General features: G+C 42.0%; 1 protein-coding gene across 1 annotated transcript in view; it reads left to right on the top strand.

The window, feature by feature from the left end:
* CNTNAP5 (contactin associated protein family member 5) overlaps window positions 1-25,759 on the top strand; it is a 401,478-nt gene that overhangs the window by 186,141 nt on the left and 189,578 nt on the right. Inside the window, exon 4 of the mRNA XM_075609766.1 lies at window positions 2,254-2,401. Coding sequence (XP_075465881.1) covers window positions 2,254-2,401 — 148 coding nt within the window. The remainder of the gene's footprint in view (window positions 1-2,253; window positions 2,402-25,759) is intronic.

Below are 25,759 nucleotides of genomic sequence, written 5' to 3'. Positions count from 1 at the left end.
GATCCTTATCTGCCGGCGTCTTCATGTAATCTAATGGTTGATGTGGCATTCTCATTCTCATAAATTTCCTTATACAGTAATATCAATGTACGCTTCTTCAAAGCTTTGTCTTCATAATGTCTTTAAAACCACTGAGGTGTAGACATAATCAAATGCTTTTTTGGAATCTACGAATCCTATGAGTGGTAGATCATATGTATTAATTCAGGAAATCACTTCTTGTATGATTTTGATGTGGTACATTGTGCTGAATCCACCGCTAAATCACACATGCCCTGTAGGCTGGGTGAAGTACAGGGTCTATTGTAGTTGATTAGTGATCATCTTCATAAAAATCTTGTGTGATTGGAAGTAGTAGTATATATGTATTCAGGTGTGGCATACCAAGTGTGTGTGCATCTTTGCCATTAAATAGTAACTAAGGAGAGCATGAGATAACAAATATACCCATATGCTGATGTGATGTTTGTTAATTTTGACCCCTTTAGTATCTTCTGCTTAAGTTAGTCATTTGGGGAGTACTGAGGGCTTAAAACAATATTTTAATGTGTTCTATTAGGTTCTTCTATTACTTTGCTTTATTTTTCTAAAAAAACTGTCTTCTAAGTTTTGATGCAGGTATAACACTTTAAAAACCAATCATTTATCCCCAACGCTTCTCCTTTCCACAAAAAAAAATTTGGGGCCTCTAAATAACACATTCTTTTCAATATATTTTTTAGCGTTATTTATTTTAGATAATATAAATATTCCACGCACTAGACAGTGATACATGTATAGATGCGTGGTTCTATATTTTCTATCAGAGTATGCTCACACTAAAGGCAAACAGTTAAAGTTAGAAGTATTATGTTGTCACTGCACATGGATGGGTAGTTACAGTTATCTATGGGAAACCACTTGTACCTGTGTAACACCTTAAATCACCCCCACCCCCTACCCCCAGTAAGGAAAAGGGTTACACCAAAGTGTCTCACTATCTCTTTAAGCATTATTACTTATGGGTGAGTGGGTTCTCAGCGTTACATTGCTCTCAGGGTGCTGGAAATCAATGCAGGCTGTTGATGATGAGTGAATAAAAATATAGAGGGCATCAGGAACTTTTCTGAACTTTATTAACATATAACTTCATAATGAACAACTGGACTGATTTTCAGCATGCTTCAGACCCCTGAACTCCAGTTTCCTTCACCATGAGGTTTATCGTACAGTAGCTCATCTTCCTCTGAAAGCCTTTTGCTGCTGCCTGGGACAGAACGGGACACTTACTTCCAGTAATTCCCAGCAGTCCCACCCAGGTCTCTTTCCTAAGCCCTGCGGTAAGGAACCCTTTCCCTGCTGTGGCAGAATTACGCTGAAGTACCGGTCTCTATGGGTCCCTAAGCTGGGCAAACCCGCCCTAACCTCTGAAAAACAATAAAGTGGTTCCCCTTCACAGGAGTGGAGAGCCTGGGGTCCCGCTCCTCTGGTTCCTCCTGGGATCTGGGGGAAAAGTGGATAAACCCTGCCTTTTATAACCTTTGCCCTTCCTCAGTTACTGAGAAGATTAAATGGTGGTCAACAAGGTGACTCTTCTTGCAACTTCCAGAAGCAAGGAGTGACCATGCACCTAACCTTTAAACTGATACATAAAATATGTTACATGGAAATGGTTACATACCGGGGCTTACAAGAGTTAACCCCTTAGGGACCAGAACTCACTAGATCCAAATTTTAGCATTACACCAAGGTTGCTACATACCATTCTGATGCCAAAAGATTGACAAAATGTATTGTAAAACTGTGCAGTACAATTGCAGAGGAATCCTCTTACCTTATCCTGAAAGAATGCTCCTTAACCTGGGATAGGTGCCATTGTGCCACCTTCTCCCACATGCCTGCTACAGCAAGTACAGTGTCTATTCGGGTTTCAATAACCGCCCCTGAGACCGAAGGCCTGGCAAAGCATAACAAGCTCATTATAAAATCGATTTTTCCCTTAACACACACGATCTTGCCATAAGGTCAATTAAAAGCAACAAATTGCTGATCAGGGATTGTTATTACATCTGCTATGGCTATGCACAAGATAAACGGAGCTTGCAATGTAACATTTGCATGCATTATTTTGTCCCAATGTATAGGGTACTTGAGCAAAAACCCTTTAGTGAATGTGACTTTTACCAAAATGATTATATGCTAATAAGCCATTTTTAATGCAAATACCATGGGTCGCCTGTTCTAACGTTATTTTTGTTTCCTCTTTCTCTGCAGACGTTCGCAGGAAACACCAATTCAGACAGTGCGGTACAGCATAAATTCCAGCACTCTATTAAAGCCAGATACCTGCGCTTTGTTCCTCTGGAGTGGAATCCCAGTGGGAGAATCGGGTTGAGAGTTGAGGTGTATGGCTGTGCGTACAGTAAGTATCCATTCAATATTAAGGCCATTCACTGTCTTACCTTGTTCTGATTAAATATTGTTCAGCCACTTTGACCAGGCCGTAAGGCATAGCAAAGCAATGAGTTGCAATTCCCCTGGAATTGATGGGGTTAAATGTCTTTTCTATCCACGCTCTGTTAAGCCCTTATGCACTAAACCTTGGTAAATCCATTATCCTTTTTATGGTTTTTAAAGAGCGCCCATAATTATTACTTTTCTAAAGTTATTGCTTTTCACCAAGAATGTTTGCAAAAATGGCGATCGACAGAGACCTATTAGGATAAAACTTTCCAGTATAGCCAAGAAAATCTTGCAAAGTTCTTTCTCTCTGTCTCTCCTGCTCCTTCTCTGCCTGGCAACAACAAGATAGAAAAGTAGCAATATAGGGTGGTGAATAGCTTGTTTTGTGATAGATGCTTATTTGCAATATCATTTACCTTTCTAATAGCAATACTAGTAATTCATTCTAGTGCTAAACATAACACCATATAGTTGCATAATATCTCCAAAAGATAGCAGAAGTTATACATATTGGCTGAAATCAACAATTACATTCCTTTGTAGGTTACATGGCCCTTTATTCTTCAGTAGTTGTGTTAGAAATACAGTCACAGTTACTGACGTTGAAATAGAATAATGTCGCTCTGCCATTGACACGCTTCTCTAACACGTTCAATTGGGGTTTCACAAAGATTGTTATTACATGGCTGAGGGATTTCATTATTGCAGTTACATTATTTGCGTCCAAATTGCACCCTCTTAAATGTATACCACTGCCTTGAGATTCTCTTATGTAAGATCTGTTTAAAACAGAATATCACTACAGTATGCATTTTTCACTTTATTTTTATCTGTGGGAACAGTATTAATGTCTAACTCTAAGCCTACTGATCCGATATGTTGTTTTAGCTTTGGGACAGTAGCAGCGAGGCATGTAATGAGGAACAGAGATTCATGCATAAATATGTGTACATAGATTTTACACTGACTTGTTTGCCGTCGATGTTTTCAGCTTCTGCACAAAAATCAGACGCCAAAGAATCAGATTCAATGATATTCATAGATCAGAGCTGGCAGCTAATGACATGCTAATCAAACGGGCTTCCAATTACTTAATGCAACACCGTCATTTCCGATGATAGGATCAGTGGAACAGGTGCTGTTGTAGTTACCTAGTATACAGGATTTGACGTAAGGCCCGCACAGGTCCTAGTTCTTTTTGGTTGACTCACGGCAGAGGTGACCTACGCCCTTTATACTATATCTGAATACAAATTAATCTTATGGAAAGCGGGCAATATTTTTGGACACGTAGGGTTACCATCTTTCAAAGAAGGGAAATTGGGACACCTGCGATTATTGGTATTATCGATACAGAAAGTACATCTGATTGGGTGTTATGTGCTGGTGCTGATACTATTGATTAGCATCCCATCTTTTTCCTGCTGTACCACTGACCAACCTCTTTATAGATTGCCCAAGTGATTGCCCAGTCAATATATCATTTGACACCCTAAATGTGCTATATCATCCAAGAGATATAATTGTGTTAAAGTCTAAATATTGGGCCTTATTAATTGTAGGGGATTTCATTGCTCAGTTTTGCCATTTTCCAGCAGAATATAAAGGATCGTGTGTCCTGAATTTGAATTTTAAAATGTTTTTTTTTTTTTTATAACTTGTATTTTATTATACATAAATGCATGATATACATAAAAAAAAAGACATCAGGTGCATATTTAGCATATCATATACAATAACAAAAGCATAATAAACTCACGTAGTTTTTCGAGCCCTACTTAACCACGTGAGTGGGAATCGTCATGTGTAAGGTACTGGGGTAAATAATAATAATAAAAAAAAAAAAAAAAGAATACATCTGCCTCCGGGGAACACCTGGACAGCGTGAGGACTATGTATCAACTAGTGAGGCCTTTCGGTAGAATAAGTGATTGGGCGTAAGGAGTATGAGGTTCTAGGTGTGGGGTAGGTTCTTATGTCCCCAAAGGAGAACGCATTTATTACTATTATAGCCAAATTGTGTTACGCTCTACCCCAGGGATGTCTGTTTGGGCAAGCCAGGGGGCCCAAACTTTTAGATAATTGTTGCCAGTGTCATTAACTAAGCTCGTTAACTTTTCCATCTGGCAGATAAACCAAATACGATTCCGAATCTTTGGGATAATTGGAATATCGGGGCGTTTCCATAGTGCTGCGATCTCGCACCGCGTAGCTAGAGCAAAATGTGCAATTAGTTTATTGTGTGATTTTGATAGGCCCTTTAGGGGTCTGTTCATGAGAAACAGCCACGGGTCTGGGGGAATAGTGAGATCAAATATTCTCTGAATCCAATTTCTGATCTTTTCCCATAGTGGGTATATCAGCGGGCAAGACCACAGCATATGTAACAGGTCAGCTGTTCCTCCACACTGTTTAGGGCACAATGGGGAGGACCCTGGTACAAACTTAGATAATTTGAGTGGGGTGAGGTACCATCTCATAAGAACTTTATATGCGTTCTCCTTCAGTGTGGTGCATATAGAACTTTTTGCGGCTCCTAGGAATATAGCATTCCACCCTTCGTCGTCCAAGGTCTCCCCTAGGTCTTTTTCCCATTGGGTACGAAATGTAGGTGATTGGTGCTTTGAGATTGCAGGCTCGACTACCTCTCTGTATATCGTAGATATGAGTCCCTTAGTGTTGGTTTCTGCCCGACAGAGCTTTTCAAAATTCGTTAAAGGGGGGTATGGGGCAAATTTATTATAAAATGATCTGAGCTGGAGGTATTTATGGAATTCAGCGTGGGGAATGTCTTTTTCTAGTCTGAGATGGTCAAAAGATTTAAATTTTAGATCATGACCCTCCAGATCTTTGAGTATAGTATAGCTTTTTTGTTTCCAAATTGAGTGATTATGACCAATAAGACCCGGTGCAAAGCTAGGATTATTCCAAATGGGTGACATCAGGGAATTTGCTGAAGTAAGTGAGTTTTTTAATTTTGATGCTTCCCAAACAGATAAGGAGTTAGTCATTGAGGTAAGCGGTAGAATAGTGTTTTTCCTTGATGTTTTAGGTAGCCAAATCAAATTGTTAAGCTCTAAAGGGGAGCAAGCCGCATGTTCGAGCTCTACCCATCTTTTTAATTTGGGGTCGGAATGCCATTGTATGACCTGGCTTAATTGAGCCGCTTTAAAATATGACAACAAGCAGGGTACCGCTAGGCCACCCGCTAAGATAGGTCTCTTCATAGATAATTTATTTACTCTCGGTTTTTTACCTCCCCAGATAAAATTAGATATTCCAGACTGAAGTGAGAGTATGTCCTTCAGTTTGAGTGGCACAGGTAGTGTCTGGAAGAGGTATAGGATACGGGGAAGTAGATTCATCTTAACGCTGTGAATCCTTCCAATCCAAGAAATCTTCTTGGAAGACCATCTGATTAGGTCTTGTTTTAGAGTCCAGATCAGTTTGGGATAATTTGCTTTATAGATGCTTTTTGCATCTTTGGTGATATAGGTCCCCAGATATTTTATCGAGTTCTTTTGCCAGTTAAAATTGAAATTTAGTTTCAGTAATTTCTCTGTATGTCTAGGGAGGTTGATATTCAGAGCTTCAGATTTGGATTGGTTAATCTTGAAACCTGAGACCTTGGAGAATTTATCTAGTAGGTCAAACAGGTTAGGTAATGACGTAAGGGGTTTGGAGATGATTAATAGGATATCATCAGCATACAGGGCCGCTTTATGTGATTGGGAGTAAACGTTTAACCCTGAGATATCCGGGCTATCTCGAATTCGTGCCGCGAGGGGTTCAATACATAGGGCGAACAGGAGGGGAGATAAAGGGCATCCCTGTCTTGTGCCACTCTGGATTTGAAATGGGACCGAGGGGAAGCCCTGATGTATGACCCTGGCGGTTGGGCCTGAGTATAGTGACATAATCGCTCTACTCACCCGATTTCCGAAGCCAAATGCCGCGAGCGTCTCTTTTAAGTATGGCCAGTCTATCCTATCAAAAGCTTTTTCTGCATCCAGACTTAATAACATGCTTTGTGTGTTATTTTTGTTAGCCAATTCCAACAGATCAATAAATCGTCGGGTGTTATCCGCTGCCTGCCTCCCCTTAACAAAACCGACCTGATCTGGGTGTATTAGTCTGGGTAGGATATGACTTAATCTGTTGGCCAATAATTTCGCATATATTTTGATATCGGTATTAATTAGAGATATTGGCCTATAGCTTTTACAATTTAGCGGATCCTTGCCAGGTTTATGTATAAGTGATATAGACGCCCGCAGCATGTCCCCAGGAATAGGGGCTCCTGCTAAGATAGCATTAAACATTTGGAGCAGCCTTGGAGCAAGTGATTCGGAAAATTTCTTATAGTAAAGCCCCGAAAAGCCATCAGGGCCTGGTGCCTTTGATGGCTTAAGCTCCTTGATGGCCTGCGACACTTCTTCCAATGTGAAGTCAGCGCCCATAGCTTCTCTGTCTAGCTCTGTCAATCTCTCCAGTTTTGAGCTGGCTAAGAAATCTCTCAGTGCGCTGCTCGTGTTGTTATTGTGTGCCACCTTCTTACCGTCGTATAGGGAACCATAAAAAGAACCGAATTCTTCTACTATTTTTTTAGGATTGGCCGTAAGTACACCCGATTTTAAGCGTATAGCTTGGATATTAAACTTAGATTGCCTATCCTTCAGTGCGCGCGCCAGCATCGTATCCGGCCTGTTAGCTTTTTCATAAAACTTCCTTTTAGACCAACATAGGGAGTTATCCGCCCGGGAAGTCAATAACATATTTAATTCAATTTTTGTATCTTTAAGTTCCTGTGTCGTAAGTGGATCGGGATTGATCTTATGACTCGCTGAGAGGGAATGCAATTTGGATTGGAGCGTCCGAATTTTGGAATCCCTCACTCGTTTTCTTTTAGCAGTGAGATTAATTATTATGCCCCTTAGCGTTGCTTTATGAGCCTCCCATAAAGTCATATGGGATTCCACAGAGCCTGTGTTTATCTCAAAGAATTGAGTTATTTCTTGACCTATCGTTTCGCAGGTTTCGGGTATTTTAAGAATAGATTCATTAAGTTTCCAGTTTGCGCCTGGTCTATTGGTCTGAATATTGTTGCACCTGAGCTCAATTGGTGCATGGTCAGACCATGAAATATCATGGATCATTGTTTGAGTGACCTTAGGAACCAAGTGGCACGAAACAAAGAGATAATCGATTCTGCTGTATGAGGTATGTGGGTGGGAATAGAAAGTGTAGTCCCTTGTCGTAGGGTGGAGCTCCCTCCATATATCTACTAGTTGAGTATCTTTTAGGGCACTATGTAGGGAGTTTTGAGCTTTCTTGTTATCGGAATCACTTCCACCTGATCTGTCTAGTGAAGATTGCAGTGTGATATTGAAATCTCCTGCTAATATAATATATCCCTTAGCTACCGAGGCCAATAAGCGGAAGAATTTGTCAAAGAAGGACGCATCCTGTGTACATGGGGCGTAGAGGGACGCCAATGTGATGGGCTGTTCATGTATGGTTCCTGTTAAAATGATATACTGACCCTCTACGTCTTTTTTGGTTGTCTGTAGCACGAATGGGATTGAGTTACTAAATAAGATGGCTACTCCTCGTTTTTTGACTGATGCTGATGCTGTGTAAAATTGGGAGAAGCCCTTATCTAGGAATTTAGGGGAGTTACTATTACTAAAGTGTGTTTCCTGTAGGAATAACACATCCGCTTGTTTTCTCTTGTAATCCGTAAAGGCAAGCTTTCTTTTGATTGGGCTATTAAAGCCCTTCACATTGTGAGAGATTAATGTTAACGCCATGCTTTACGGTGCAAGAAATTATATGTGTAGTAAACTGTATGCTTACTTGTGATATCATGTCTGAGGTTTCCTTCGGTTGTGTCCATGTCCATCCCGTTGGCAAGATGTTCTGGGTGGGATCCATACGTCCTAGAGAGGGGGGGGTAGGGGAGAGGGTAGGGAAAGGTAGACAAAACAGGGAAAGCGACAAGCGGGCTAAAACGGGAACGGGAAAATAATAATAAAAAGGAAGAAAATGTGAAAAGGTATGAACAAAAAACAAGGGCGTATCTCGGGAGCCCCCGAGAGTAGCCTTTGCGCCCAGAGGGTGGGTCATCTGACTCCATCTTAAAGATGGACCAGTCTCCTGTGTTGGAGACATCCCACCCTGGGTCTTGGTATCGGTCCCTCGAATCTGGGGACCGAAAAAGGGGACACATGCGCGAGGGAGGGTACTTCCCCCGGCACTTTTTGTAAAGGAAATGCATATTTTGTAGACTGTGACAGCAAACGTGACAGTGATCATAACATAGTGCTACTGATAGCGACAAGTGATTCCTATTTGCAACATAAACAGTGATGTTAACATTAATAATAACGGGAATAATTGATGGTATAACAGTGACCGTAGGCCGAATAGCCTATATGTTTGTGTACTTATCTAAAGTGAACAGCATCTGAACAACTTTTAACAAACTTTCTTATCCGAATTGAAATAGGTATATATGTATCTGTATACTATCTGCATAAACATTCATGACAGATATGATATTTAAAATAAACAATGTATTTTAGCCGATTAGGTTGTTGTCAGCTATATGTGGTATAATGAAGTACCGGATTAAATATATTGACCTTATCAATAACTGAGTTGACCTATCTGGGCTCAGTAACCTATGTACCAAAGCATATGCATACAAAACGTACGGTAATTATAACACGTAGAAAGAGAATACCCGAAGTGTATTGCATATATCTCTTATATACCCTACCCTTCATGTAGATATATACCAACCCACCTGTACCGCATGAATGTGTTGGTGCTAGAGTGTCTCTGATATTGATATGACAATTATGCCGTGATATAGAATATCCTTTTATAGCCTATCTTTGCCACCCAAACTGACGTAAGGTGGGTATCATATTAATACCCTATAGACCCTGTCTAACAATAGATTTATATATATATACATATACATATATATACATACATACACATACATACATATACACACACACATACATACATATACACACACACACACATACACATACATACACACACATATACATATAACACATTATGACATGAATATTATAACAATATCTTATATAACATGTATTACCTATATTATATTACAGGTGTCAGGTGTACTTTGTATTAGGGGTGCATGCATAGTAGTACATAGACTGACCATATCTAATCTTACTTAACCAGAAGTTGCTCAGCTGCATGGGACTGTATAGGTCTAACTCATTGCTTATGTTGTTCCTAATCCTTGTGTCACTCTAAGTGGGGCAGCGCTTATTAAGGGGTTAATCTTTATTGGACATTGGGGATCTCATTTAAAATGTTTTAGTGAATTGTTTTGCAAAATAAATGGAACACATTGAACACATGTATACCCCTTCTGGAAGATACTGCTGTGGCTACTGCTGTTGTGGTGCTGGCATACCTGTGAGGGTCAAGGAGAGCAAAGTGTACATGATGTAGTGGGAGAACAGGACAGTCTTTTGATGATCTCGATGTTCCTTTTCCTGGTGACAGGCAGTGGTATATAAAACAAAGGGCTTTATTTAAGCAGTCACTGCAGATGTTCTCACAGCGGATTTAGTGTTTACAGAGGATTCCAGGCCTCTGGATGGTGCCGGCTCTCTTTTAATGGAGGCCTCAGATCTTCCTTTGGGCCAGAGCCCATGAGGGACTGACTGGCCTATCGCCCTCCCAGCCGGGAGGAAATAGCACACACTTCCACTCCCTAGGAGTGGTGGACACAGTACTAACTACAAATTTGCACTTCCTCCATGAGGCTCAGAAGGGGAGGGCACAGGATCTGCACATGATAGGCTGCACACAGATTCCTATGTCACCACCACTTCAGTCACTCAGGGAGTCAGAATGAGGGGGGGGGGGTCAAAGCCCACATGATTGCCTGTCGTAGCCTGTAGCTATCAGGACTTACATGACAGGAGGCAGAGAGGCAATCTGGTCTAGCATTGTTACATAAAAATGTCGAACTGCACCTGAATTGCGACTTTCAGCATCATTGTTTGTACCTCTCTAGTCATATAGATGTTTAATGGGTGAAATAATAGTGTAAATATTTATGTTTCCATGAATACATCAAGGGGTTTAAACAACGTTTATTTTATTAATAAGACTGTGCACTGTAACCTTCCTCAAAATAGTGCAATCTATTATAGCATACCACTAATTATTCTCTTAGCTCACTGAGAATAATCACAACGCCATCATTGCCCTTAAGGTTTGTGGATAGCAGTGCCTGGCTAATGCCGAACAGACAATTATAATGTTCCCCTATAAAATGATTTTTTTTAATTTTTAACAAGACACCAAAGTCCTAGTTTCAGGAGAACCCCTACACTGAGAGTCCAGCTATGAAATAATCTACGGTACCCGGCTGGCTATCCTGGAAACAGTTGGATGAAGAATGATGAAATATTTTTAAAGAAGCCAGTTGTTTTAATTTGACTGTCTATGCTCGTGCTTGTGATACTCAGCAATCCATTCTGCAAATCTGCAATCCTTTCTGCAGACTGTGGCACCTTGCTGAACAATACACATATTGTCACAGTACTACCTAAAGACAACGTAATAACATGATCATTAGAAAGCAAGGCTGTGCGGTTATCATTGTAAGGGGATTGTTTTCTGTTTTCAACAGCATGGTTGCCATAGCAGAATTATACATCCACAAATTGACAAAAGGTGCTCTATATTATTTTGTTGGCAATTAAAAGATCTGTTTGAACCTTGCACACCAGGGACTATTACTCCAGTTATAAACAGAAACACACAATTCATGCATCTGTACTGTACATAGAGTATACAGGCACAAAGGGAAAAGCAAAGCACTCAGGCAGTTTGTTTTTATAAGAATATTTTAATTACTTGTGCTTGGAAGTTAATTATTACACTGCTGGAAGTTTCGGCTGTCTGACAGTAACACAGAATTGCACTTAATTCAACCTGCTACTTTTAATTTATGAAGAAATCACTTTTCAATCCCTGTGACCTTCTTTTAAAGGGACACTGCAAGGGGACGCATGCACGGCGTGAATGAAGGAGGAAGCTGCTCCATTCGCGTCCGGATAAAAAAATACAAAAAAAGGTCTTAAAGCTGCAGACCAAGCAATACCCTACATGTGTGTTTTTAGGTGAAGCTTCTTACATGGCACTGGTACATTCAAAAATTGCATTGCTGCAAATCTCCTTAATGGGACCGAAAATTGTTGCGGAAGTACTGTACTGCGCATTACCACACATGGGCCGGGCATGCGCATAAATGGATGAAGCCTTCCATTCTGGCTGAATACACGCTCATGTGCAGCGTCGGCCGCTGGGCCCCGCGCATGTGCAGAGTCAACCGCTAGGTTCCGCGAATGTGCAGAGTATGCCGCAGGGTGTCCACCACTCACGCATGCGCAGCGTCAGCCGCCAGGTGCAGCACATGTGTAGGACCATCTAGCGCATGCATATGCCGCACCGGCATGCAAAACTCACATGCACAGGAGCCATGTCCCGCGCATGTGCAAAGTCAACCGCTGGGTTCCGCGCATGTGCAGAGTATGCCACAGGGTGTCCATCACTCGTGCATGCGCAGCGTCAGCCAGCAGTTGCGGCGCATGTGCAGGACCATCTAGCGCATGCATATGCCGCACCGGCAAGCACTGCTCACATGCACAGGAGCCATGTCCCACGCATGTGCAAAGTCAACCTCTAGGTTCCGCACATGCGCAGAGTAAGTCGCGGGTGTGTCACTGACAGGTGTGGCACATGGGCAGGACCGGACAGCGCATGCTCAAACATGGCCGGCACCGCGTGCGTGCGCAGGAGCAACTGTCGCGGCGCACATGCGCAGGATCGACAAGCACTGATACATTCTCATCAAAACAAAATGATGATTCAATAAGGCCACCAATATGTTTTTCAATGTTTCTGTGAATTCTTCTGTGTCTACAGTACTTGCAAATTAGCATTTTAATCAAATAAACAACTGTCGTCTAAGACAATAAACTACAGTAGCTTTAGCAGGAATAATAATCTGCTGTGATAGGAAAGTAATGTTCAAGGCATAGACTGTGTACTCAGAATGCGCTAGCACATTGGGTGCTGAGGAATCTACTGAACAGAAAGAACATTCCTTTTGTCTATGAAAACTTCTGTGTCAAACTCCAATTCTCAAGGGCTTCCAACAGGTCAGGTTTTCAGGATATTCCTGCTTCAGAACAGGTGGATTTGAATGAGCCATGGATCGAGCCACCTGTGCTGAAGTTGAGTCACTGATTGAGCCACCTGTGCTGAAGCAGGGATATTCTGAAAACCGGACCTGTTGGTGGACCTTGAAGACTGGAGATTGTCATGGGTGGCAATCTTCTAAGATTCATGTATTTAAAATGTTGATGTCATCAGGCACAAGTATAGAGTACCCTATTATTTCAATATGTAAAGTAATTAAGAAGAGTTCAGATATTAAGTAACGTGTAAAAGCCCCACAAAAAGTAATCATAAAGTACCAGTTTCATTTAAACCCTAATTTGATAGAAAAAAAAACTATAAACTGTATACATTTTGTACACGTTTGTAGCTGTAACTTGTAATGTTGTCAAGTCAACTTTATTTTGTGCCCAGGACATACTGTGCTTAAAAACGAGCGGTGACGCTCATTGTATTTTTCCTGGTAAAATATTTTATAAATAATCAATAAATATATAAAAATAAGGTTTCACATAAAAGCGAGGCTTAGACAAACGTATCAAAGTCTTGTTAGAATACCATTGACTTCCAGAACAATGGACTGCAGTGTCATCTTGAAGCAAATGGATGAAATATTCTGCATAGGATCTTTTTAAATGAGAAGAAGAAATAGACAGTGGGATTTAAGCAGCAAAACGTGAAAGCTTATGGTTTTTTTTTTTAAACGATTCTTTATTGTAGATTGACATATACATTGAAACAAAGCATCTTGTAAAGAAAAATGTATGCTTACTGTACATAGTTTGCATGGAAAGCCATACAATATTTTGATTCCAAATCTTTCGATTGTCTGTCAGATCTGTGAGGCCTGACTTCTTACACATTGTCTCGTGTATTTTTTTTTCTCTTTACCGAAGATTATAAAATAAAAGGTAAAATAAAATAAAACTATAAACATACTAACATTAAAACAACACTTTAAACAAAACAGTGATGGCTTCTAAGGGGTTTATAGACTAGGGTAGGGTAGGAACATGGACATATATTAATTAATCAAAGCAGACAAATATAAGCAAAAGACCAAGACCATCATTGACCCAACTCCTGAGCAGCCGTAGTTTGAATTTGTACAATTATAGTAAATCAAGACTCTATACAACCTCCCTCTAGATAGTTGTTTAGCGCCCTTGACCCAAAACCTTGCATTTGTCCATCACTTCCTGTAAATACAATCCATCTGTAGATTAATTCTTCCCTGTTAGACACATTTTAATAGTATACTTCCCATCTAAACATAGCTATTGATCTATTTGTTTGTGTTGTCAGCTGGGAAATGGAGGGGGAGATGGATCTAATCCAACAGTCCATAATACATTTTCTTGACGAAAGAAGAATGAGATCTATCAAGGTTTGGATGAGTAAACAGGGGTCATGACCCCAAGAAAAAGGGCCTATAATCCGTATTTATCTTCCTGTTTAACAGCCTGCGCGGGAGTTGGGTGATTTTATTCCAGAAATATCTGATCTTGCCACAGTCCCATATACAATGCAGAAAAATGGCATCAACGCACTCACATTTAGGACAGTTGCTGGAGATATCTTGTCTAAATTTTTTTAATTGTGCCGGGCTACTATAGGCTCTGTTGAGAATCTTAAATTGCATTTCATGCAAGTGTTTTACTGGAGTTGCTCTCCTCAGTCTATTAAATGACTACAAAATTAGATTCCAGTCTGGGAGGTCTGGGAAATCTTTTTTTTTGTTTGTTAATAAATCAGTTGTGTAGTATGAGATAATAATGACGGTTTATTTACATTTTCACCACATATGCCATTTTTAGGGAGTTTTAAAGCATCCTTTAATGTCTTTAGCAGGTTTTAGCCAACCTCCCAAGCAGTGCAAGATCATTGCAACACTTTCCAATTTGTTATAATTTGTTGCCAATTTCCCAGCAATTTGAACTATAAACTGTAACAATAGATAACGTAACCGTAGTAATATAAGAATACATTGTAGCTGCTGAGTTACACTGACAAGCAGCCATTAAGTTAGGCACACAATCAGGACTTTGACAGATTTATAACAGGAGAACCAAACAATTGCCAGCTTAGGTAAAAAAAAGTAGAATTATACATTGTCACACGCTTTATATATAAAAATAAGAAAAAAGGAGGAAAGTATTATTGCTGCTAAGATAGCGTTGTGAAAATACAAATATTGTGGACGCCTTACAGCACACTGTATTCATCCCGGCAACCTTATTACTAGTATCTATCCCAAATAAACATCTGATATTGGATGGTCTACCACTTGGTTTGTGCTGAATGTTATTATCAGCTTGTCGGGTCTCCTATTCTCAGCTGTGTTACAAAAATCCCAATTAGATGAACGTGAGCCCCTGCAAAGCTCAAATATAAAGTTTTGAAATTGTTCCTGGTGTACGGGGAGTCGGGGGCACAAAACACCCAAATGATTGTTTACCTTTAGAGCTGTTGTGACAGTAAGACAAATAAATGATTTTCGCAATTACCTGGTGGTTAGAGTACCTTTCTCTCAGTAATACCAGGGAACGGAGTTGCTGTCAGTTCTGTTAAGATTTCTGTTTTGAAATGTGTATACTGCAGATGTTGATATATTTTTGTGTAGCCAGGTGAATCATCCCTGGGAAAAAAAACAAACAAACAAAGCTTTCAGGACTGAGAGATCTGATATACAAGACCCCCTGGGTATCTCACATCATGTCATAGGTGTGAAAAAACAAGGACTTTAATGAATTCAGGATTTCGTTTGTTGGGATATAAAAGGCAGGTGGCTAAGTGTTTGTTTGTTTTCCTGTCTCTCAATAATTCAAAGGTTGTCCCTTCAGAGACCAGATAGCTTCTCTTGGCCTGAATTTTAAATGTTGTATTTGTGGTTCTTGGAGTATTGCTTTTTTTTTTTTTAGAAGCCAGGATGGGTTATTCTTTGCTGTTTACACAATTAGTTAATGCAGGGTTCTTATTTCCAGTCCTCCTGACCCCCCATCAGGTCACGTTTTCAGGATATTCCAGCTTTAGCACAGGTGGCTCAATCTGATGCTGAGTTTCTGATTGAGCCATTTGTGCTGAAACAGGGACTGATTGAGCCAGTGGGATAAAGCACTGATACCCTTAAAACCTCACCAGTTGGGGGGAGCTGAGGACTGGAGTTGAGAGCCCCTGAGTTAATGCAAATGTTGTTAACAATTAATACAATTATTCCTTTTTAAATATATGCTTCTTGTTGAGATCTTGCTGTTCATGTTTGGGGCCCACCCCTGGAAATTAACATATTGTTAAGCAAACTATATTCAGTATAGCTACAGCCATCCAAGACTGATCGAATCCTTGCCTAAATAACAGCTAATATCTTTCACCAGAAAGTTTAAGAATAGTTTGGTGACTTTTATGAAATTTGGCAACTTTCACTGCTGCTAAAAGTCTTAATTTATGATCAAAAATTAAAAAAAAAAACACAAAGTATTTGTTTTGTTGAGCAAATGCAAAAAAATAACACAACAAACTTTTCAATATCACCATAATTTTTAATTCATTTGCACAAATGTTCTCTGAACTGAGAAACATTGCAGATCAATAGAAGAGGTACCCAGCATCATTATGCTGCAGATTATTTGTATGTGAAAGAAGACAGCAGGCTTTATTAAAAAATATGTACAGTATGAGACATCATTGGATAATGTGTCACTGGGGTTTATGTTTGCCTTCCTCTTGGTCAATATACTGTAAATACAAATATAAGATGAGTATTAGTCGTCAACATTTAACAAAGTTTGAACTCGATGGACATATGTCTTTTTTCAACTTCATCCATGTAACTATGTAACAATATCAATATTAAAATAAAAAGACAATTATGGATCCCACAAAACAAATACAAAATTTGGGCCCAAGAAGATACTTTACTGAACCTTAAATCAATTCCATCTTGATCTATTTAAATATCCTGAATCCGAATGTATAGTACATGGTTTAAGCCTTGAATAAGCACAGCAATACAAGCTCATATTTAGGAGAACATTTATAAAAAATAATGTTTAAAATGTAAAACATTTCCAAACCTATGGATGCCTAAAATAAATATTTCCTAAGCTCATAAACATTCTTAAATTATTAAATATTTATATTTGAAGAAATATATGATTAAAGGATACCAATCAGTGCAGTATATACATGTAGCCCCCTCTTGGATGGCTATTAGTTACTTTAAGGGGTTAATGGGTTAGCTACAGTAGGTGGATTCACTCAGTTTTTGCCCCTCTCCTGGTTGTTGTGTGAACAGTGATGTCACCATAGGGAGTACAGTGAGTATATATAGCTACACCCTTTGTTCTAGAAGCAGGTACTTCAGAGTTCTTGCTGGGGTCCTCAATGTGAATCCTATAAATAGGTTTACGTGTTTAATAATGTATATATTAAGATGTGTCTTGTCACCCTTTGTTGTTTTCAGTTTGTAACGTGCCCCCCTCTAACATAGCGACTGTCAAAATACTGGGGATCTTTAATTGAGGTAGAAGGAGGCCACTTATCCTAGGTTACCCCTACCGCAGCCTGACTGCCGCTGTCCTCACTGAGTTGCCGATACTGCAGCCTACATTCATATAAAACTTTCCCATCCAGCGGGTTCTCACCACATCCTACCCTCCCTGCATGCGGCCACCATTATATCCTTTATGATGGTCCCTCAAGTTATGCATCCCCCCCACCCGAATAGTGGACGAAATCCAGTATACTATTGTTTTCCACACATTCTGTCCAGATGCACCATATGTCAGCACCTGTGATGTGTTTTAGACGGCTGTCACTAAAGCCTCTTTTTGTTTTATAAAAGTTGCTGGCACACATCTTTGTCCTATCCCTTCATCCATGTCTAGCCTGCACCTACCCTTCACCCCCTAAATACAATTACCACCCCTGAAATATAATGACCACAACCCCCTCCCCCAATACAATTACCACTACCCTCACCCAGATACACTTACCCCTCACCCCCAACTACAATTACCACTACCCAGATACAATTACCCCCCAGCCCCAAATACAATTACCACTACCCAGATACAATTACCCCCCAGCCCCAAATACAATTACCACTACCCAGATACAATTGCCTCTCACCCCCAAATACAATTAACATTACCCCCCAAATATAATTACTACCAGTTAGGCCAGTTACCTTGTAACACTAAAATTGGTTCCTGATATACTGTAAGTTGATGTGTATTTGCTAGGTTGTTGGTTATTCTATTCTATGATTATTGCACCACAATTTCTGTGTGCGGTTGCTATTTCGTGAGTACGTTTGGTTCTGTTGGTTATTCTTGCAATCTGCCGTGGTTGTGGTTTGTGAGACACTATTCAAATTCACTGCTCTGCGTAAACAAAAAGGAAAATGTATCGCACTTGGAAATTGAGGCTCGGAAACAGCTTGAAGGGATTAGGTTCTACCACTGACGCTTGTGTTGATTATGTTGAGAGAGAGCCATGTGCTTGATTGGTTTATTGAAGAACATACACATGTAGCCACATGTACTGTAGCCACATGTACTGTAGCCACATGTACTGAAGCCACATGTACTGTAGCCACACTTACTGTTCCAGCTGCCGGGGAACCTGCAGAATCCCGGCACCCCCTCGCACTGGGAAACCTCTCTGTGGAAGAACGGATCCCCACCACAGGCAGTCGCGGCTTTTACTGTCCACAAAGCCGCAGTGTTTTGTTTCTCGTACTGCGGCTCCGCAGACATGAAACCAGGCTACATATGGACTTCAGTGTGGTAATGCAGGAACCAGAGCACAGCCAGTGAAGGTGCTCTGGCATGAAACGTGTAGGTGGTGCGTTCATGTAGCTCCTGTTCATGGAAGTCTGCAATAAATAGCTGATTCTTTTATGTTGGAGTCTGCCTGGGGTTATTTCTGCTTGAAGTCACTGGCTGGGCTCTGGTTCCTGCTTTACCACATTGGACAACCTTCACTCACAGACTGCACGCTGTGGATGCCTTGAAAGTGTTAGCGCTCCTCAAAGGATACAGGTAATGTGCCATAGTGCCATATATTTAGTCCTGTGATATTTGACTACTGGTACTCCTATGCATTAATATTTGGGTTTTCCAGTCTGCCATTATTTGTGGTTATCACGTGGATACCACTAGGCACAAAGTCCCATTTATTATCAACTGTTTATGGTCTTTTCATAAATGGACACTATACAAGCATCCTGACGGCTATTGGATTTAATAATACAAATGATTAGTCACACTTGATTTTTGAAGCACCACAGTACCTACTACTAACATACATATGGACTTCAGTTAACCAAGAGCAGTGACCATTATCTGCCCCTCAAACACTTAATTCCTAGAAAGCGATGGTCTTCTTTTGCCGCAGACACATTAATTACATCTCCAAACAAGGACGACTTTAAATCCGTTATTCTTTTTTTTATTTGCAGATATCTGTTTATGACGCACTTTAAGTCATCAGTTAGCACCTTAAGCGTAAAGGCGAAGAAAAACTGTGTGGTATCACATTCTTTTTATTGCTAAAGTTAAATGGTTATATAATACAATATGACAGTGGTTTTAGTGACAAAGCACTTTAATGCACACTGGTTTGCTTTGCATGGCCACAGTAATACCCAGAAAATCTGAGCAAATTACCCAAAGAGGATGGAGTTTAATTCACTTTGTACATCGTAGCACACACATTATCATAAAAACGAGGACATTTCCACCACAAAGACTTTTCCTTAAGTTTGATAAAGAGGCGTTGTGCAAAAAAGTCTTCATTCTTTATTAATAATAATAACAATAATAATAATAATAATGAGTTTGCCTCAATGCATATTAAAGCTGCAGTTCAAACTGCCGTTTAAAAAAATATATATATCTATCTATATATTTGTCAAACCACCGTATGCCTGTCTGTCCTGTGTCCCTAGGGACAATCGCATTGGACCTTTGGCCTGTCACTCCGCCTCAGGCCAATGAGATGGCTCCCTTGGCCCCTCCGCCCCCACACACCTCTCATTGGCCTGAGGCGGAGTGATGGGCCAAAGGAGACAAGCACACACACACACACACCACCACCTCCCGCTCAGGTAAGTCACACCACTGCGCTTCCCACCTCAACTGATGGCCTCAGTAACTCACCTATTTCAGGCGCGCAACCTCGCGCCTCAGGCCAGGCCCCAGGCCCACACAGGGCGCTTCCTGACGCCGCCTGCACGCGCCTCAGTCAGACACATCAGGGGAACAAGCGGTCACCCGGGGGGGAAGGGGGAGAAGGGGGGAGTGAGCCCCGAGTCACGGGGAAAGGGGGAGCGAGCCCCGAGTCACGGGTGGGGGGGGGGGGGGGCGAAGAGCGAGCCCTGAGCCATCAGGGAACCAATAAGGGGGAGCGGCCAGCCTCCGAGCCAGCGGGGGGATGGACGGACGCCCGGACGGGGGGATGGGCATGCGGATACATAAATTATGACAATACATATGCACCCTGCTCTCCACCCCCCCACTCCCCTTTCCCACCCCCACACTCCCCTTTCCCACCCCCCCCACTCCCCTTTCCCACCCCCCCACTCCCCTTTCCCACCCCCCCACTCCCCTTTCCCACCCCCGCTCCCCTTTCCCACCCCCCGCTCCCCTTTCCCACCCCCCTGCTCCCCTTTCCCCCCCTCCGCTCCCCTTTCCCCCCCTCCGCTCCCCTTTCCCCCCCTGCTCCCCTTTCCCCCCCTCCACTCCCCTTTCCCCCCCTCCGCTCCTCTTTCCCCCCCCTCCGCTCCCCTTTCCCCCCCTTCGCTCCCCTTTCCCCCCCTCCGCTCCCCTTCCCCCCCTGCTCCCCTTTCCCCCCCCCTCCGCTACCCTTCCCCCCCTCCGCTCCTCTTTCCCCCCCTCCGCTCCCCTTTCCCCCCCTCCGCTCCCCTTTCCCCACCCTCAGCTCCCCTTTCCCCCCCTCCACTCCTTTTTCCCCCCCTCCCACCCTTCCACCCCTTCCCCCTCCCACCCCTTCCCCCCTCCCACCCTTCCACCCCTTCCCCTCCTCCAACCCTTCCACCCCTCCTCCACCCCTTCCCCCCCTCCACCACCCCCTCCTCCCCTTCCCGCCGCCCTTCGCCTTCCTGCCTGCCTTCCCGCCTCTGCCTTTCACCCGCCCTTACTCCGGCCGCCTCTGCCTTTCACCCACCGCCTCACAGCCGCTGCACGCACTCAACAGACACCCGCCACACTTGACACATACCTGCCGCCACACACACCTGCTGCCTCCCGCCCCTACGCACCGACATCACTGACCCACCGCCTCACACCCTAGCAGGACCCCCACTCACAGAGAGCACTCACAACCCACGCGCCACCTGCCGCCTCACACCATAGCAGGACACACGCCTCACATTTTTACATCTGTTATGTCACCAAAATATACATTGTACTGTGGTGTGTTTACAATAAACCATTTTTAAACAACATCGTATTACATTTTATTCCATCTTTCTTTTCAACATTATTATCCAACCTTTAAAACAAATAGTCACCTATTGTTCCACGATTTATAAATAAGACTACCTATTACGCATTTACATCCCGGGCAACGCCGGGTCTCTCAGTTAGTATATATATATATATATATATATATATATATATATATATATATATATATATATATATATCATACGAACCAGCCCAAAGACCAGTAAAGAGACAGCAACCAACGAGGTGTAATCCAAAATAATCTGTATTGAAAAGAACAGATACACGAAAGCCAACGTTTCGGTCTCTCAGGGAGACCTTCCTCAGGGCCGTGCAAACACCACACTAACAGTGACCCTACTTATATACCCACACCCCTAGTGCAACCAATTAAACATAATCAATCACCAGCAACCTGTCATTATTTACCTGCTGTGCAGCTGAGCACCATTTGGGAACAACCAATGCCTGGACCAGAAGGAGCCATGCGGATCCACGAGCAGGGAAAGGCAATTTGTTAATCAAAGGCAGCCAGCTCAGACATCTGCGTCTGACATCCTGGAACCACGAGCAGGGAGATCCCTCTCGTGATCCAGGCTGCCTGCTCTGATGTCCATAACCTGCGACCGGTGTCGGGAGCAGTAGCGCGTCACCTGACTAGCCTGCGCGTCATAGGGCAAAGGGTGAGCCGGGGAGCCAATGGGCAACATCACTGCGCATTGGAAAGGCACGCAGTGCCCTAATGGAGGAACCCTGGCAACCAAGGACGCCAGCACACAGTCCGCGCAGGCGCAGTAGTGAATACTGATAGAGAGGGCAGCGCTGTACCCACAGCACCAATACAAGGCAGACACACGAGCCAAAACAGCCTGTGGCTGAAGTTAAAGCCACAAGAGGCAGTGGTGAAGGTACCAGGGGTCCCAGCTGCACCCAACAAAATAAAAATGACAATAAAATGACAATAAAAACAAGGGAGTGACAATGTGCAAGGGAAGTGAAGCTATGGAAGGAAAGTGTCCACACGTCAAGATAAACATGCAAACATAAAAATAAACATTCAAACATGATCAAACATCAAAGCAAGTAAAAATCAATGCGCAGGTAAGCATAAACAATTTACAAAAAACAGCCCAGTTTTAGCTCTTCGTTCAGTCCTCCTGGTGCCATGGTCCGCAGTTCATAAATGAGTCTGACTACATTTTTGTCACGCTAGATGTGTCTAGTCTGTATACCAACATTCCCCATGCCGAGGGCCTGGAAGCAGTCCGCGCCAAATTTGAAATATCTGGTGTACAACAGGGTCCCCCTGTGGAATTTCTCATGTTATTGATTGAAGTTATTCTACATGGCTCCCCGGCTCACCCTTTGCCCTATGACGCGCAGGCTAGTCAGGTGACGCGCTACTGCTCCCGACACTGGTCGCAGGTTATGGACATCAGAGCAGGCAGCCTGGATCACGAGAGGGATCTCCCTGCTCGTGGTTCCAGGATGTCAGACGCAGATGTCTGAGCTGGCTGCCTTTGATTAACAAATTGCCTTTCCCTGCTCGTGGATCCGCATGGCTCCTTCTGGTCCAGGCATTGGTTGTTCCCAAATGGTGCTCAGCTGCACAGCAGGTAAATAATGACAGGTTGCTGGTGATTGATTATGTTTAATTGGTTGCACTAGGGGTGTGGGTATATAAGTAGGGTCAATGTTAGTGTGGTGTTTGCACGGCCCTGAGGAAGGTCTCCCTGAGAGACCGAAACGTTGGCTTTCGTGTATCTGTTCTTTTCAATACAGATTATTTTGGATTACACCTCGTTGGTTGCTGTCTCTTTACTGGTCTTTGGGCTGGTTCGTATGATATGTGGATCCCTATGGGACTAGCAACTGCCTTTTGCCTTACATTAGAGTGCTGACTGCTTGCTTTATGTTATATATATATATATATTTTTTTTTCCCATTCAATATGTGCATCAATACAATCTGCACACTGACACGTGATTAGCTAAGCTGCAGATCGATCCGTTCTCCAGTAATCGATCACTTGCTCCAGGTTATTTAATTCAGTTCTTGCACAGCATTGTGGGCAATGTAGTCCTGGAATATGATTGACTGGACAGTTACTAGATACAATTGGTTCACTGCTAGAGAGAGCCAGAGCCAGAGCCTATCAGAAGGGGAAGGGGGCTGTCACTTTGGAAAGGCTTCCTACATTAGAAACATTAAAAATGTCTTTTAAAAATTCAATTTTTTTTACATTTTTTAAATGCTACAAGTATTTTCTCATAGTACAGAACTGATTTATTTAAAAAAAACACATGTAGGATATTGCTTGAACTGCTGCTTTAAATGGCAATAATTATTTGGAACATTCGTTAATTATCTGTCTTTGCACGCTGGGACCACTTTTGTTGCTTTAGAACTTCATTGAGAGCTTGGGGATCAGATAGATCCATACAGTATTAGCAGAACTATATCCTTGTTTCCGATTATCATTGAAATGTGTTCAATAGGGAGCACAGCATGATACACATTTATTTATTTTCATGTTAATAACATCTACCGCTCTATTTAACCCCATCGCTGCTGGTAGGACCTGCAATGCCTCAACACGTTGCAGGAGATTCGCACCATGAAAAACACGAAACCCCTGTAACTCAGGGGTGCTCAACTCAAGTCCTCAAGCTCCCCCCCCCCCACCCCACCCTAACAAGTAAGGTTTTCAGGATATCCCTACTTCAGCACAGGTGGCACAATAAGTCCCTGCTTCAGCACAGGTGGCTCAGTCTTTGACTCTGGCTTCACGCAATTTTGCAACTGGGTCTGACTGAGAAAGTTATTGACCAAGGTGAATTTGATTATATGAACACTAATTACCCAGCCATCACCACTTTTTATTAATTACCAAAAGTTCACAAAAAAAATCAAATAAACCTCCAGGAAGATCTATTGTGTCGGGTAATGTTAGCCCCCCTTAGCGCTCCAGCATCTATCTAGACGAAGTAATGATGCCTTTTGTAACCACCTTACCATATATGTTAAAGACACCGCTGACACTGTACACTGATTGAATGGGATACAGTGCCCCTTAATAGTGACACCTATTCCGTCAGTTTAGACATGGAATCTTTATACTCCAGCACTATCCGTCACGATGGCTTAAAAGTGTGTAAACATTTTATACAAACCCACAGCCTAAGATTTAAGAGGCATAATGAGTCTGTAATTGGGTTTTTCGACTTTATCCTTAAAATCAACTATTTCATTTTGACAACAAATACTACCACCAGGTATAGGGGACAGCTATGGGGACACCTCAAGACCCTTATTTCCTTTATTCCAACTGGCCAATATTTAAGAATGCAAAGAAACAGCTCTACTTTGAGATAAAAAGTATTTTTAATAAGCACTGGCACATATTATTGGCTGATCAGGATCTGATGGAAGTGCTAGGAGCGAATCCAATGATTATCAGCAGCAGGTCCAGAAATATCCGAGGTGCTCTTGTGTGCAGTCACTACTGTATCAACCAAATAAAGATGTGCAATTGGCTCTCTGCCAAACAGTGGGCTCTTACAGGTTTAACACACAGATACTTAGTTACATAGTAAGTGAGGTTGAAAAAAGCCTTATGTCCAGCAAGTTCAACCTATGTTAAATTTAGACGACAGATACTTATCCTATATTTGTATTTACAGTATATTGATCCAGAGGAAGGCAAACAAAAAAACCCAGTGACACATTATAAAATGATATCTCATAGGGGGGCAATTAAATTCCTTCTTGAATCCCAATAATGGCAATCAGATTTCTTTCTGGATCAAGATATTTCACATGTTTACTTATTTGGTATATCCCTGTATACCTTTAATTTAAAAAAAAAACAAGATTTATAAACTATTTTTGAAGATATCTATTGTATCTGTCATCACAGTCTCAATGTTTATGAATTCCATATTGTAACTGCTCTTACTGTAAAGAACCCTTTCCTTTGTTGCTGGTGAAATCTAAATCAACCGCTAAGGTAATAAAGTTGCCTGTAAATGCATTTTTATTGCATGAGATTCATGCTGGGGGTCTCCGGTGCTGATATTGATGGGTATCAGCTCCGGAGACTCTCGTATCAATCCGATGCAGATAAAAGCATTTTTTCTAAGTTCTGTCTCGCCGCCTCTCAGCAGCTTCTCACCTGCCTTACGCCAACTTTTCCTGGCGTGAGGATTTTGAGAGAAACTCGCCATTCTAGAGCTGTGATTCGCCTCAATAAGCTAATCACGGCTACTAGAATTGCACGAGTTTCAGAAACTGCCGATAAGTGGTCACCCGGCGATTTTTTTATGACGGCTGAAAGATTTGGCGATTCATGCCTTTATCGCCCACTTATCGAGGCTTACTAAATAGCCGTAGGCATTTTGGCCGATAAGTGGCTTATCGAGGCTGATAGAATAGGCCCCTTAGTATCTATTAGGGTGGTTAGTAGACCATATCAGGTATTAAACTGATGGGTACATGTATATAGCTCATCGTAACCACCAAAGGTATTTGGCCAGTTCGCTGGCAAATCTCTATATAGCTTGTACTTGTGTTATACACCGTTTTAGGGTTAATTAGAT

This window comes from Ascaphus truei, chromosome 7, assembly GCF_040206685.1.
Source record: "Ascaphus truei isolate aAscTru1 chromosome 7, aAscTru1.hap1, whole genome shotgun sequence".
NCBI classification, from domain to species: Eukaryota; Metazoa; Chordata; class Amphibia; order Anura; family Ascaphidae; genus Ascaphus; species Ascaphus truei.
The sequence above is the reverse complement of the archived record's forward strand: the minus strand, read 5'-3'. Positions and strand labels throughout refer to the sequence as shown.